At 34.6% G+C, this 17,222-nt stretch overlaps 1 protein-coding gene across 1 annotated transcript in view; it reads left to right on the top strand.

Annotated features, from left to right (window-relative positions):
* LOC150104706 (fat-like cadherin-related tumor suppressor homolog) overlaps positions 1–15,503 on the top strand; it is a 573,066-nt gene extending 557,563 nt beyond the window's left edge. Inside the window, exons 29-30 of the mRNA XM_090395611.1 lie at positions 2,139–2,174; positions 14,210–15,503. Coding sequence (XP_090251737.1) covers positions 2,139–2,174; positions 14,210–14,877 — 704 coding nt within the window. The 3' untranslated portion in view covers positions 14,878–15,503. The remainder of the gene's footprint in view (positions 1–2,138; positions 2,175–14,209) is intronic.
* Positions 15,504–17,222: the final 1,719 nt, after the last annotated feature.

The following is a 17,222-nucleotide window of genomic DNA, read 5'->3' as shown; positions in this document are numbered from 1 at the left end:
AGCAGGGGAGTGAGAAGCAGGTTTTTTGCATGCAGAGTTGTGAATAATTGGAATGCCTTGCCTGAGAGTGTGGTGTCTGCAGAGAATTTGAGTGTGTTTAAGGTGCAGTATGATGAGTTGTGTGTATGATAAAAATAACTCCTAGATTAGTCTTTGACTCCATGGGGATCTTGGGGTAATAATAATAAAAATTCCATGTTTGGGTTTTAGTGCAAGGTTTCTATATATTAATGTAAAAAAATAGAAAAAATCCTTAACCCACTCATGGTACTAATGTACCATAGGTTTACAACCTTCCATGTGTAAGAGTTACATAAAAAGATAAGTATTACTAAAAGAAGATATCAAAATTAATTTATTGCATAGAATAAGAAAGGTAGGTAAATTTTAACAAGATAAATTAAACTTTCAGGTATTGTAAATTTTTTGTGGGGAAGCCATGCAGCGAGGACAATAAACAGTGGATTTGGTGGAAAAAAAGATAATTTATCTTTTTAAAAGATATAGTATAGTTTACCTTTACTATATCAAAAAAGATAGTATATCAAAGCAATAACAAATATTACACAAAGCAAATATTACACCACATCTTAAATTTATTCATAGCCTTGGTACTTGCAAGCTCTGTGGAAGCACATCCCAGTCATCCATCATTCTCCATGAGGAAAAAAGAAATCTACTTCTTCTATTCACCACATCTTTTATTACGTTTCTAGCTATCTTCTAGGTCTTACTCCCTCTGATATCTATGTTGGCAATCTTTTGTGAATAACTTTTATGCCTTAATCATGTCATCCCCCTCTTTTCCAATTTCACGAGACTATGCAAATCACAGTTGATCAATCTGACTTCATAGCCTGCATTCCAAAGTTACTGAACTTTTGATGCAATCGTAAGTTCAGTTGGATTTTTTTTTTTTTTTTTAACTGATTTTGGAGATCTTGCCAATCCAAACATTTCTAGAAGGGGCAACATTTTCTCGAGAGGATGTTCTTCACTCAAGTGTAGGATTAATAAAATTGGTATGTTTGTTGCTGCCTCCAATTTTTTTGCTTCTTTATTTTTTTTTTCTGTTGATATTTCAGTGGTTTCTAGACATGGATGGGTCTTGTGGAGAACCCCTAATATACTTGATAAAAAATTACTCAAAGGGAGTTTGATTTAGTACTAATGCTCCCCACTCACTATAGAGTCATATATGGATACCCATTCTCCAGCAAACAATGACTGTGCTGGGGAGTAGAATGCCATTTCTACCCCCCCCTTCCCCCATACCAGACCATGGAGAAGGAGAATTACTGCCATGCTATTGACCCTTGTAGCAGGCAAGTCCACTAGCCAGCTGATCCTGGCCAAGTCATCCAGTACAGCCTATCTTGCTGAAGCAGAGGCCAAAGTAGTATTAGACTACTTTTCCAGATATCCATGCGTCACACTGCACTGCAAACATGGCAGAACGGCACCGGATCCACATGATGATGGTATGGAAGAGAGGATAGTGAAAAAGACTCAGGAAAAGTGGAAGGAAGAAAAGCATAAGGACAAAAAAGGGCTATTACCATAAGTGAGTGGTAAGATATGGTCTCAGATATTTATTTTGTGAATGTCTTTACAGGAGAGATGAATTTCAAACATCTCCCAATATGAGACCACCTCACTGCTAATTAGAAGACTAAAAATAGTTCAATGTTGGGTCTCTAGAGTAGATTTTCATATTATCTAAGCCCACCCACCCATAGTACTAATATATTATACAGCCTTTCATGAGTGGGTATACTACAGAAAGATAATAACAATATTGTAAGAAATTAACAATAATTCATTCAGTTGGTAACTTAACCATATAGTCAAGGCACAAGATGAATATGAAATGGTGAATACATGAATAATATTAGATATAAAAAAATATGTTTTTGCTTACAAATAAATATCAGATATCTTATTATAGTTTTTTTAACACTTTGAGTCCTAGGCCTACTGTAAATATATATACATATCGATGTATATTTACATCGATAGGACTCAAAGTGTTAATGAACTAAAACTAATATCTATATATAGGGTAGTATATATATTTATATTATCTAATATGCATTGTTTATGATTTTAACATTCAATGATTATCCATTTCCTGACAGCTGATGAAACTAATGAAATCCAGGAGAATTGTAAAGGTATTAGAACCATTTTTTAAAGCATATATTGTAATATTTAGCTTTTGCTAAATGCCAGAGGAAAAATATGCTTTGCATGATACAAGAGCATGGGGAAGGGTGAAAGAAAGCATGGATGAGCAAATGTTTGGATGCATGGCAAAACATGAAGATTTTCTATGCATGGAATGTGAAATTTCAAATTTGATAATGAATATGAGTTAGTCATTATATATGTGTGTGTATATATACATAAATATATATAGTTAAGTTTACATTTAGGTTAACCAAAACCTCCTAATTCATATGTCTTATAAAGGCATATGCTCTTCCACCTACATTTTTTTTTATATTCAGTATGTAGAAATAAGTATAGATTAGCATCATATATCAGAGAAACCTTTTAAAATTGCATACATCCTCAATAGGTCATTTTTCTTTCAATTGTGGGATGCACCAATCTGGCTGCTGTCCAGGATATTAAATAAGGAAGGTTCGAAATGGATGAATGAAAAAGTGAAGCATGCAGTCTGGAAGAAGAAGGCACTATGAAGGCAGCACAAGTTGAGTGGTAATAATCCATTGCATGAAAAGTAAAAAGAGTAGGCAAGAAAAGTGTCTCACTTGTTAATGGTAATAAAAGTGGTGCAATATGAGTAAATATATATACATATCGACGTATATAAGTGACCATTAAGGAAAAAAAATAATAAAAATTCCAGGTCAATAGAAAGAAAGGATGATTATGGAATAATGATAACCACTGTCTATGATATAGCTGAGGCATTAAATGAGCTATTCATAAAGGTATTTCATTTTCATGAATGTGGCTAAACTTGAGTGCAGTGGAAAGGGAGGAGACACTGATGGTGAGAGACCCGGAGGTATATGAGGAATTGAGTAAACTTGATGTTAATCAGCATGTGTTGTGAAGGAATGTCCTATGGAATTCGTATGTAGAGGCATATTGGTAAGCTTTGACATCTCCTCATTATTTACCAATATTCCCTTAATTGATACCTTAATACTCTTAGAAAACGTTTTTACTTCTGACATCTTAGATCTCTTTTCCTTTGCCATCAATTCTGGTTATTTTTCTTGGAAGAACAAAATCGACAAGCAGATACATGGGTTCCCCCTTCTTGCCAATTTTTATATGGAAGAATTTGAAAAGTGAGCCATAGACTCAGCCCCTCTCAAACCTTCTATCTGGCTAAGATATGTGGATGATGTGTTCTCTATTTGGCTTCATGGCCCAGACACATTAGACTCCTTCCTCAGCCACCTCAATAGCCTACATCCAAGAATCCAGTTTACGATGGAAAAGGAAAAGAACAATTGTTTACCCTTCCTAGACACCTTAATTACACATCTTCCTAACGGTACACTTTCCTTCACTATATATAGAAAACCTACGCACACAGGCAGATACATTCACAAACTCTCCCACTACCACCCCGCTCAACAATATGGCATCATTAAAACTCTAACCAAGAGAGCCCACAATCTTTGTTCCAGTGGAACCACCCTTACAACTGAACTCGACCACATACACAACACTTTCCTCCCCAATGGCTACAGCGATCACGGTATTAAAAAAAAAAAAAAAAAATCAGTTCCTCCCCCATTCCCCGGTCTTCTCTTCAGAAAGAGTTTAAAAATGCCATCACATACCCTACATCCGTGGCACATCGGGGAAAAATAGCCAAGATTTAAAAAAAGTACAACCTGTACACAGCATTTAAGCCCCACCGCAAACTTGCTACCCTTATCCGTTCTACAAAAGATCAGCTCCCTCCTCTCTCAGTGCCTGGAGTTTATAAAGTACCCTGTTCCTGTAAGCTGGCGTACTTTGGACAGACAGGCAGATCAGCAACCATCTGCCTGGAGAGCACTGAGACCGTAATATTCCTTAGTGGAAGTCTAAATGGGTGTAAAAAGTATACCATATGGAATCAAAAAACAGTTTCTAGTTTATCTAATCCTTGTCTCTCCCTCCCCACACACATTATAATTATAATGTAATTAAATGTATTACAGGTTTACAGCTTTTGTTCTAGTGTTAGATGCACACAACTTATTAATTCATGCATAAATTCATTCACCATTTCTGCACTCTTAGACTGTACATTCCACTTAGCAAAATCCTGCTTTATCCCCTTGCTCACACCCTCCAAGGATGGCCTTGTTCTTCTGCTGTCTGTCCCACCTGTATGAAAAATCTTCACCATCATCCTTAAACAATCCCTCGACTTATATACACAAATCTATCTCCCACAATGAGAGCCAGCAAATTGAATCTCTTCGAATGATCTCTAATATTCAACATTCCAGATACTGGAAACCAGTAGTCAATGTTCTCCAAATTCTTTCCAATATACATTCCTTCTACTGAAAAAAAAAAACAGGTGACAAAATCTGCACATAGTAATTCACCTAATCGATGCCTCAGGAACCACCACATCCTTGCTTCTACTTATCAGCATCCTCCGCATTATTGCTATAAATGATCATGTTCTCACAATTTTAGCAAAGTATCCTCCAAATTTTAGATTCCTATTCATCCCAAATATATATTCTACATCCCAATCCTTGCTTTCCAAATCATAAAACCTAATAATTTGTAGTACTGTACAGACAATTTCCTCACTTGACAGGCAAACAGCCTCTTCAGATCCTCCTGTAAGGCCACAAGGTGTGTGTGTGTCTGCTCTATTCCTTATTGCTCTTCTTAACTTTGAATCATCTTCAAACAGCTGCATATCCTCATTCAAACCTCTTCTGGTATCATTAATATATAAACAGCAGTGGCACCAAGCAAATCCCTAAAGGAGAACACTGGAATACTGCTTTCCCAACACAACTTGCTAATGACTGTCACACATCCATTTTCCTACCCATCTCACTAATTATTATATAATCCCATCTGTTTTTTTTTTTTTGTTTGTTTGTTTTAAATTTTATTACCACCTTGTCATGTGGCAGTTGTAAAATTTAAATTAAATGCACCATTGTCCATTGTGCTTTTCACCTAACGGTCATTCCAAGTAAAATTCAGGAAGCTGAAGCTTTATAATTTTTGATTTTGACACTCCATTCTTTTAGATCAGTGGGTCTTAACCTTTTTAGTGATCGGCACCCCCCTTGAATCTAAAAATAATTCTCGCATCCCCTTGAAAAATGTGTTTCTATTTCTTTATTTAGGAAATTACATCTATTGCAAGATAATTTATTTATTGAAAAATAAACACATACATTTACATATACATACAAAACAATATCTAAATTTTTAATGGCTATGTTGTTGTTGTTTATTCATAATAATACTTTCGAAGCAAGGCTCCTTTTTTGAAAGAGCCATGTGTAAGTCATCACTTGCATTTAAGTGATTTCTGGCTTTTGTTTTTATATGCAAAAGTGATGAAAAGCCCATTTCACACAGGTAGGTGATGGCAAATGTTAAAAGTGTCTGCAATGCTGCTTTTACCAGCTGTGGATAAGGTTCTAACTGTGTACACCAGAATTGTTCCAAGTCCAGTTTTTCAGATTCCATTTGAATACGTACATTGGCTTGTATTTTAATAAGATCGTCTTTTATTAAATATCTGTTGTCCATCGAATCTGGGTCAAAATTTAGAAACTTCTCTCGCACCCCCAGGGGTGCACACACACCCCAGGTTAAGAACCACTGCTTTAGATGGAAGAAAATTTCAGACGGTATTAAAAGTAATCACATCTTATTTCCAGATTGTCCAATTTCTGATTTTTTTTACTGCCATTTTAATACTCAAAGTATGTACCAGTGGCGGCTTGTACATAAGCACTGCGACACTGCAGCACCCCCAAGGAAAAATGTAAATTTTGTTTGTGTTTATGAATAATAACAATGCTTACAACATTATATAAATGCAATACAACATGTTAAAGGTTACAGCTTATGTTTTGACATTGATTGAATAGTTAATAATTGGAATTGTTCGATTAACGTTAGCTTTAGATTATGAAACGCATGCACTGCGATCTAACGCAGTGTCGGAATTATCACATTCGGCCAATTGCAGCTAAACTCTCCGATATTCGTTTGTGCTTCTCATCGCACGTTATAAGTGATTCCAACACTGCTCGTCTGGGGAGTGAATCGTATGCTTGTGTGCATTATTTCTGTGAGACATAAAACTTTTATTATTGGTGCATGTTTGTGGTGAGGGTGAACTATTTTTTGTAAATCTTAATTTATTTTGTTAAAATAACATATAATTATTTATTTATTATAGATACAAGGCTGAATTATTACGAGTGTCACTGTTGAAAATATGAAAAGAATTATGGTGGGAGGTCACTACCCAGACCGACCAAGTAGTGACCCGGTCTGGGTAGCGACCTCTCACCATAATGTAACAACAGCATACATTTCCTAGGAAATGTGTTTTTACATTATGGAAAATACCAAGAATCGCGATCAGAACTTTACCCACCTATGCAACGAGTTGTCTATGTTTGTACTACATTCTAGGACTACTTGCATTTAGCTCACGCTAGTATTCGCCAATACTTTTATAGTTTTTTACTATATTTAGCATGAAACTCTCTGATTCCAATCTTTGAGTTTCTTATTCGGTTTCAAAACAATGTGGGAAATAATCTCCCCTTTATTTAATTAATGTTTATATCGCCGAAATGAAGCCTGTTGGCTCTTTATATTTAAGTAACTTAATGGGTGCACCTTTTGGACAACTCGCTATACCCTTTGGTATTAATTTGGTCTAGCTACTCACTGATGAAGCCTCAATAAAGGCTGAAACCGGTCTGGGTAGTGACCTCCCACCATAATGTAATAACAGCATACATTTCCTAGGAAATGTGTTTTTACATTATGGAAAATACCAAGAATAGCAATCAGAACTTTACCCACCTTTGCAACGAGTTGCCTGTGTTTGTACTGCATTCTAGGACTACTTGCATTTAGCTCACGCTAGTATTCGCCGATACTTTTATAGTTTTTTATACTATATTCGGCATGAAACTCTCTGATTCCAATCTTTGAGTTTCTTATTCGGTTTTAAAACAATGTGGGATCTAATATCCCCTTTATTTAATTAAAAGAATTATATTTTTTCAATTATCATTACACAAAGCAAATGCACTGCGATCTAACACAGTGTCAGAATTATTGCACCAAGTGCAGCTAGATTCGCTGATATTCGTTTACGCTTGTCATTGCACATTACAAGTGATTCCGACACTGCTCATTTGGGCAATGTCACTTACAGATAAATTGTATGCGTGCGCGCGTTATTTCTGTGAGATACGAAACTTTTATTATTGGTGTTTGTTCGTGGTGAGGGTGAAATATTTTTAATATGTAAATTTATTTATTAATAAATTGGTTATTGATTAGGAAAAAAAGAATTTTTTTTTTTTTATTTTGTATATGCAGCACACCCACTTAAAATTGTCACCGGCTGCCACTGGTGTATATTTTTTGATTTCTCATTTGCATTTACAGACAAACTGTTTTTTTTTTTTTTTTTTTGTCTGTAGGCCCTAGGTTTAATCCACAGACCTGATTTTTTGGTATATATACACATATAATGGAACATGGATGCCCTAAATTCTCCAAATAACCTTTCATAGATGTGAGGGAGGAGAAGGAGGAACCAGTGAAAAATTTTACTTTTTATGAGAGATACCCTTGAATGGCATTTTTTTTTTTTTCATTATCAGCTTATTTAGTACATCCACTTATTGAGAAAAAAATTTTAGGACCTCCTGATTGGTGTAAAAAAAGCAAACATGTTGCCAGAATTAATGTATAAGTAAAATAAAATATTCAAAAAAACTTTTATACCAGTAACTGAGCTATGCAAGAAATGTAATTTCATATCGCTAAGGTTTGAAACACACAGGTGTTCTGCAGTTTGAAGTGCTTATAAAATTTTTTTCTAATTACCCAGTTTTACCAGGTAATAAAATTAATTGCCACTCACCACTTAAAAGTAATTAATTTTTCCAAAGGATATGATCTTACTGATTGGTGTAAAAAAAGCAAACATGTTGCCAGAATTAATGTAAAAGTAAAATAAAACATTCAAAAAAACTTTTATACCAGTAACTGAGCTATGCAAGAAATGTAATTTCATATCGCTAAGGTTTGAAACACACAGGTGTTCTGCAGTTTGAAGTGCTTATAAAATTTTTTTCTAATTACCCAGTTTTACCAGGTAATAAAATTAATTGCCACTCACCACTTAAAAGTAATTAATTTTTCCAAAGGATATGATCTTACTGTCAATTTTAATTTTAATAGTTATCATTGAAAACACAGACAATCATTCATCCATGATGCTCAGGTGACTGCAACAACTTCATTGTTCTCTGAAGCAGAATAATGGCAAACAGTAGTATTTTTCCCATCAACTGGAATATAGCTGTCATACATTCTTGTGTGTTGCCTCAATTTTCGTTAGATCTTTCCTTAAGAATTTTACCATCAGTTCAATGTTTTCAGTGGATACAAAAAGAAATTTTACACCACCAATGGTGCCGGCACGAGCCTCCATAGCTCAGTTGATATACACAAGCACTTTGGTTGTAAAGACCTGGGTTTGAATCCTGTCTATGATGTGAAGAATCTTTATCAGGTCTTTTCAATCAAATTGCAATTTGGCCTGATGAACATATAGATCTACAGCCAAAAAATACTTACCCTTACAGGATGCAGTAGAGGAGTGACATGCCAGCTACATTAATTAATCATAATCCCTAATGAGAGAACAATATTCGTCCTAAGGGATGGATGAGTTTAAGAAGAAGAAAAAGTTGCTAGAACAGAAGTTGGACATAGTTTGTGTTGATATCAGGTGTTTTCAATAGTTCTTGACAAGCCGGTTAATGGTTTCCCCCAGCACCATCACATGGGCTCTTTTACATGACATGGCAAAAAAAAAAAAAAGCCACTCTGCAAATAAACAGAAATTATCTTTGTGGTCAGTGGCGGCTCGTGCATAGGCACTGCAGAACTGCAGCACCCCCCCCCAATTTTTCCCAATATATAAATATATTTATTAATTTATTTATATTTGCTTGTAATATTTAATTTAATCATCAACAATCCTATACAATTCTCTTACTTTGTATAAAAAATAATAAAAATCCATCTTGTAGCACTTAGGAGGGTGAAGGATGCTAGCAGCACTGTGTTTACCACAGTGCCATATTGCTAGTATTTGTTACGTGCGCAAGCATATGCAGGTCATAGTGAGATGCGAGCTATTAGCCTAATGCGGCACTGTTCATCGCATAGTTCCACTATTGTTTATATGCAGTTTGTGCCAATAGTAGAGTGTTCGTAGTGCTTATTGTGTTTACTCCGTCTCTTTAAATATTTGGGCATTACAATTAAAGGATTTAATTGTAATGTGCAAAAATTGTAAATCGCATTCCTTTAATTACAATTAAAGGAACGGATTTTATTTTTAAGTAATTTTGAATTATACTAAATTGTATAATTTTATTGATAATAAACAATATTTTTTCATGAAACAAAACAAGAAGAATATATTTTATTTTTAAGTAATTTCGAATGATACCAAACTGTATAATTTTATCGATAATAAACAATATTTTTTCATGTTTAATTTTTTTTTTCAAATTTTTACCATAATTTTGACATTTTATCCAAACACGTATACACTGTACTTACAGTGTGTATGTATATTATTTATTATTATTATTATTGCCCCAAGACCTCATGGCATCAAAGACTCATCTGGGAGGTCCTTTTATCACACACACAGCTCATAATACCGTGTCTTAAACACACTCAAACTCCTTGCAGACACCTCAATCATTCACAACTCTGCACGAAAAAACCTGCCTCTCACTCCCCTACTATATTTTGAAAGTTGCAGCGCCCCCACGATTTCAAGCCACGAGCCGCCACTGTTTGTGGTTAGCCATGTTAACAAAGTTCGTTCTGTTTTCTTATATTGAGAATATCAGCCAGCACTAATATATATATATATATATATATCCCATTCTTTACTATTCTCGGTGTTTAGTCATTCAAACTTTTTTAATTTTCATATCATTTTCACCAAGTAAATATGAATTCTAATATATATATATATATATTATTATTATTTGACACCTCCAGGGAATCCTAAGACTCATCGAGGGAGGGCACCTACTCTACAACTCTCCGTCTCCACAACTCAACTTCATCCACAAACTACCTCATCTACACCAACGCCATCTACTGTCCACCAGCACCACTATTATTTTCACAGACAATCACAAGCCTCCATGCCCATGGCAGGATTCGAACCCGCAGCCTTTGGGGTGGAGAATGGATACGCTAACCACTCGGCCAGCAATAATATATATATATATATATATATATTTTTTTTTTTTTTTTTCCTCTCCAAAAGTGGGAAACTTTTCTTTTAAATACACCACAAATAGTGCAGTGTGGCAAGATGAAGTGTAGGCATTTACCTGTGAAATGCCTACACTTCATCTTGCAGGACAAAGGTGAAAAATTCCATAAAACTATGCGCTCAGAAGTGATGTCTCCTTTGATTTTTTTTAACTCATAACTGGCTTTTTTTGCAAACAAATCATAGATTTTTAATCCAGCTTTTCCCTGAAATCAACCAAATTTGCAGTTTTAATTTTCAAAACGGCTGCCTAGACTGAATGGATGAAAATAACAGAAAAATGGTATAGTTTAGCTTTATATAACCACCCATCAAGACCATCTCATAAAAATTTAAATTTATTTCGTTTCCCCCACACACAACTTTTACAAATTGGCAATTATTTTTATACAAGAAATGCTTCAGTCCAAGTGATTTTGTGCATCTGCATTCTACTGCACGTACAAATGAAATTAAAAAAAATCAGACATGTAGATTCAACCTAGGACCTGCAAGGTAGAGTACAAAACAAGGAAAAAGAGCACTTGAACACCTAAAGCATGTGGCTGCCATTTTGAAAAAATTAGTTTTTTTCAAGATGGTTTAATTTTTTTTTTGTTCTTTATTTCTGTGCTTATTTTTTCCCCCATCTCAGAGAGTATAGCCTACTGTCTTTCATAGGAATTACAGATCTTTGGGTTTCTATTATTTTTTTTTTCCCATAATTTTTATGGTCTAGAATTTGCTTCCATAAGAAGGTCATCCCAGAACCTTATGCTTTTGAACTTGGTAGTTTCAAAATATTACTGATCACTGCTCTTATCTTCAAGAAGTTTGAAATTCTGGTATTAATGTGAGTTTCTTTTGTATATGATATAGTGCATTCAAGATATTTGAGGCAGTTAATTTGTTCAAAAATGTTATTTTCAATCATGATGTTACTCCTGACTGGAGACAGTCCTTTAAAAGCCAAAATTTTTGTTTTGTCTGTTAATATTTGCATTTCAAATTTTTTATCAATTATATTTAATGAATATATTGATCTATGGAGTTCAGCTTCTTGGTATGATTGTATGACCATTGCAAACAAAAGGGTATTAAGTATTGTTCCACAATGCTGGTTTTAAAGCATGCAAATGGAGTTGGGCTGGCCATGTTATTATATTATCAGACAAAACATGGATAGAATTAAGCACTGAGTGAATACCAAGAGAAGGAAAAGTTCTTGAAGGACAAGATGGAGGGATGATCTCCATAGGTTTGACATGAGATGGTAGACATTGGCTAAAGACTGACAGAAATTGAAAGTTAAGGGGGAGGCCTATATCCAGCACTAGATGGAAAGAGGCTAAAGAAGAAGATATTAAAGAAGAGTAGCGACACTGAGCATCCTTTACAGACTCCTCTGTTTCCATTTATCCTGTAGAATTTATGAAGACAAACACACGTTAAAGCAATTATATACAATTAAGAAAAATAATGCTCAATATTTTGACCACTATATCTATGTCGCCATCAGGAATACATATATGTAAAATAAAACACAAGCTGCATCACAATATGCATAAATAAAATATAGTATAATTGCTTTGTTAACCATTTACACTAGCTTGATCTCTGGTGAGGGAGAGAGCAAAATTTAAAAGATTCAACTGTCTGCTGATGATGCAAAGCTGGGAAGAGCAACAGTCAATGAAGATATAAATAACCATGCAGATGACTTAAATAGACGGGCAGTATGGGCTAAGGTAAGTGGCTGTCAATTTAACATGGCCAAATGTAAGGTGATCATGCACTTTGGGACAATATAGTATAATTTGTCTACTATATTGATTGAAATGAACTGCAGGAAATTGATGAGGCCAAGGATTTTGAGGTTATTGTAGATATGGAGTTGAAGTTTAGAGGATATATTTCAAAGATAGCCAAAACAGCACATGAGATTATGTGGACTGTTAAAGAAGTTATTATTCCCTTATACTGCACATGCAGATCCATCTCCTGGATTCCATGGGGATGAAGAAGTGGTGGAGGGGATCCAGAAGTAAGTGATAAAGATTATGGCAAGTCTATAGAATACTTCTTATGAGAACAGATTGAATGTTCAAGGGCTACAAACACTAGCTAATAGGCAAACATGAGGGCATAATGATAGAAGCATATAACTTATTAAAGGGTTTTATAGAATTGAAACTGAAGACTTTTTTTTCAGTATGTGGCAGGATGGGAGAGAACAAGGGAATTAACTACTGGAAATTGTATGAGTGATTAGCAAAGGTATTACAACTAGATTTTTTGTATGGAGGATGGTGAATGGGTTGCCAAAGGTGGAACATGCTTCATCAGCAAATGAGTTCAAGGAGAGCTATGATATGTAATATATGAACAATGGTTAGAGTGGTCTTCAGTGATGAATATTTGTTAGTTGATATTAGATAGATGAATAGTTAATAGGCAGAGAAGAGGGGATATGATAGAAACATTTAAATTACTAAAAGGTTTTTATAATGATGCAGGGGAAATGTTTCAGCTGTGTGATAGTGATGGAAGAACAAGAGCCCTGGAAATTAAGGAAAAGTGTGGTTAACAAGGGTGTGAGAACGAGGTTTTTCGCCTGGAGGGTGGTGAATGAGTGGAATGCATTGCCTGACTCAGCTGCGAGTTCTTCGTCTGTAAATAAATTCAAGAACAGATATGATAGATATTGTTTTGATAGTTTGGGTCTCCTGCGATGAGGCTACCTGACTCCATGGAGATACCCATAATAATAAATATAATAATAATATTTGACTCCATAAAAATGCCCAAGAAATAAAAAAGCTCATCCTCCTATGGTCATGCGTAAGTGATATCATGCTTTTAGTAAAGAGGGAATTTGAAAAAATATGTTTTGTGATGGACTTGGGGAGAGTGACTGTTGTCTAAGTCTGTTGCATCATAGAGATTTAAGCATTTTCTTAAATTTTCACTTGTTCAGATAAGAAATGCTGCATCTTAACACATTCCAATTAAAATATTATAAATTATTTACTTAAAAAAGAATCAAATTGATTGTCTTATGATTTTTAAACATCATTGTATAGATGTTATCTATGTATTAAATATAGAAAATAAAATTATCTTCAAATTTAAAACAAATCCCCCCTCATTACATTTATATAAATTAACATCTAACCTCCATGGAGTGGATGATAATGATACTGAAGCTTCACCAAGAGGTCCTCTTTCACCTACTTGCACCCTCCTTATACAGAGATGGTCCTGGAAGCTATATTTAAAAAAAAAAAAGTGATACCTTTAATGTATGAAGGAGAATCAGAAGCACTGTGACAGTTTAGATCAGAAAAGCATGATAAAGGTGTGTGTTTTTTACAAAAGAAAAAATGATGACTTAAAAATGGTCTTTGTTATCCAATTAATGCTAATAAGCCATAAGAATTTTTATTACAGTAATGTCATAATTATTATTATACTTTGTCTTAAAATGTACATAGAAGCATTATTTACATTTGCTCTTTATGTTATTTTTAAGAATTACATTTGATTTATGACAATTAAACATGCAAATTTCTCATATTAGTTCAAAACTTCCTATATATATATATATATATATATATTAATATCTTTTCTTTATTACAGGTTATGACTGGGATGTCTCAGACTGGGCTGAGAAAGCTGTATCAGACATTACTAAAGTCTCTCAAAATGAAGTTCCTGATTCTTCTAGTGGACACAGTACAGATACGAATAGCATAATTAGCCAAATTGAGTTGTTGCCTTCTTCCAGAGTTGATACGAGTAATCGAGATGCTAATCAAACTGTGTGTAAACCTGAGTTTCTGACATCTGACTATGCCAACATAAAAGACAGCAACTGTGATGAGGATGTCAGGTGTCAAAACTTTGAAGGGATTCGTGGACTTAACAACTTAGAATATGCTGAGAGTAGTATATCTGCAAGCCCATTGAAGTATCAATTTCATCCTAATGAATACTTGCCACCTCAGTGCCTGCCAGGTTCTTCCTGGGATAGTTTTGGTAAAAATTTAGCTGAAATGTCAGACGATGATGTTAAAATATATGGCTTCCCTTCACAGGGTGGTCGTGGGTTTAGACTTGCATTAGAGAATGGTGAATGTGGTGATGTCAACAGGAACTCTGTTTTGGATACACTTTCAGTATCTGTAGGAGGATGTCCTTCCTGTTCAGACTTGTCTGCTAATGTATGTGAGTTAGAAGACAGTGAAGCTAATTATAGTGATGCAGATATAAGACCTCAAGAGGATAACACTCCTACATTTGTTTGATACAACTTTTCAGTTTTGTTGTTAAGTTTCAACATTGTTATTGTTCAAGACTGTGATTCTAGGCAGCTCCAGTGCCTCTGTCCAGGGAACTCGGCTGTGCCAAATCCCACATCTCGCAACAGTAGTCTCAGGTGTCATCCAGCCATTTCATAGTGGATCTTTATATTATACATAAAATACACACACTCACCACACAAAATATATATATATATATATACACAAATGTTTATAGCACACACTAAATATAAATTGAATTGTACTTTGGACAAAATGTTTTTCCCACCTTTTGTGATACAGTTTTTACTACTTTTAAAAAAAAAAAAATATAGAAACAATTATACAGAAAGATTATGAAAATGCACAAATTTATCTAAATACTATATTGAGAATTTATTAAGAACTTACAGTTTTTATAACCAGAATAAATGATGCAAAGAGGACTATATAACTTGGTGCTAACTATAGAGTTCAGCTACAGAATTACTGTTGAACTTGATCGTTTTGTAGTTGCAGCCTCTAGATGCTACAGAGTTTTTCAGGTCATCAATTTGTGGATAGATTGTATATATATATATATATATATATTATATATATATAATACCTCTTTTAATAAAAGAATTTATTAAGATGAAAGGAAAATAAAGTATAAAAATTTTGAAATAAGTCTAGAATTTTTGATAGCTTAATATAAAAATTATCCTTCTGAATTTTTTTTTTAACTCTAATATCCTTCGTCCTTGGAGCAACACTTGCAAATATCATAAAAATGATAGAATACTATATGCCTGTTATTATTATTATTAATCAATCCCACTATAGGCTGTAATCCTTGTTAATACCTTTACTTAACTTTATTCAGTGTCAAAGCAATGATTATCTTCTCTAGCGATGAATTCTGCCTGCCTCCTGTTCCTCCCTAAAATATCTGGCAACCAGTAGATTTCCTAGTAGTAGTCACAAGACTTATAGAGCATCCATCTGCGATCACAACATCTACTGGACCCCATCTTAAACTCAGTTAATTCTGATGCACTCACCATTACTACCACAGTAAAGCAATTCTACTTACCCATGCAAAGAATCTACTTCTTTTGTTTACAGCATCCACATGCGGTTTTCAGGGATGATATTTATTTCTGTGCTATCCTATTAACTATCTTCCCTACATATACGAGGTGGTATCAAAAAGTTTTGAGACTAGCTATATTTACGAGAAATTATTTTATTTATCTACGTTTACACACCATCACCTTCAAAATAGTCCCCTTGCATATCACAATACACCGTTCCCAACGTTCTTGCCACTTCTGGAGTATGTCCTGAAAGTCTTCTTTTTGCACCACAGATCTGGTTGCTTTCGCCGAATGTCCTCCCTCAGACGCCTTAAAACCTGCCAGTAGAACTCGCTATTGACTGTCTGGCCCCTGAGGACGAATTCTCGATGCGCAATGCCGCATATGTCGAAAAAGACGATGAGCATGCACTTGGTCGAGCTGCGGACCTGCCTCGCCTTTTTTGGTCATGGAGATGATGGGCTCTTCCACTATGAAGACTGTTGCTTTGTCTCAGGGTCTTACCCGTACATCCAAGTTTCATCACCGGTAATGATCCTCGAATTTCACGTTTTTTTTAACGTGAATTTCACGTTTGCTCTTTGTCTAACTTGCTGTCCATGATAAAATTGCAGATGTGGTAACACTGGTGGTCAGAATAGAATCAGTTGCACAGCTCCCGATATACACAGGATGATGTCTTTTGGCACACTGACTTAGGAAAGTAGGTCTCTCTGTGACTGTGCTGCCATCTGTTGCTGTGTTACAAACCTAGTCTCGAAATTTTTGATACCACCTCGTATATTATGTTTTTGTACTAATTCTCAATTGTATCACTTCTTCTGTTTACTGAGCTGTGCAGTTATTAACTGAAATGTTAGCCATTATCCATCATGTGCAAAAATCCAGGTCAGATATGTGTATCTAAAATTAATTTATGCAATATTCTATTAATTCTATTAATTTATGCAATCGCTTTTTTGTGATTTATTAGCATCCTTCCAATCACAGTAAGTCATTGTGTTTTTGGTCTTCACAACTTTTGCATGTGCCCCTGAGTTTCATTACTTTATCTGCCCACCAATTTAGTATACTACATTCTTTCTTTCAGCAGTATATGAACAAAACACTTACTCACATTAAACTCAGCCCCTTCCCCATGTGCTGACATCAATGTATGCAAATCCTGAATTTGCATTACATCAGAATTCTCTTTCATCGATCTTCTTTAAATCAGATAATTTGCAAACTGCTAAATATGTTATTTCAAATCATAAATATTTCAAGAATGTG

Source organism: Typopeltis vanoorti, chromosome 7 (assembly GCF_054136105.1).
Source record: "Typopeltis vanoorti isolate ZY-2024b chromosome 7, IOZ_Tvanoo_1.0, whole genome shotgun sequence".
NCBI lineage: Eukaryota > Metazoa > Arthropoda > Arachnida > Uropygi > Thelyphonidae > Typopeltis > Typopeltis vanoorti.
This window is presented reverse-complemented; position numbering and strand designations above follow the sequence as displayed.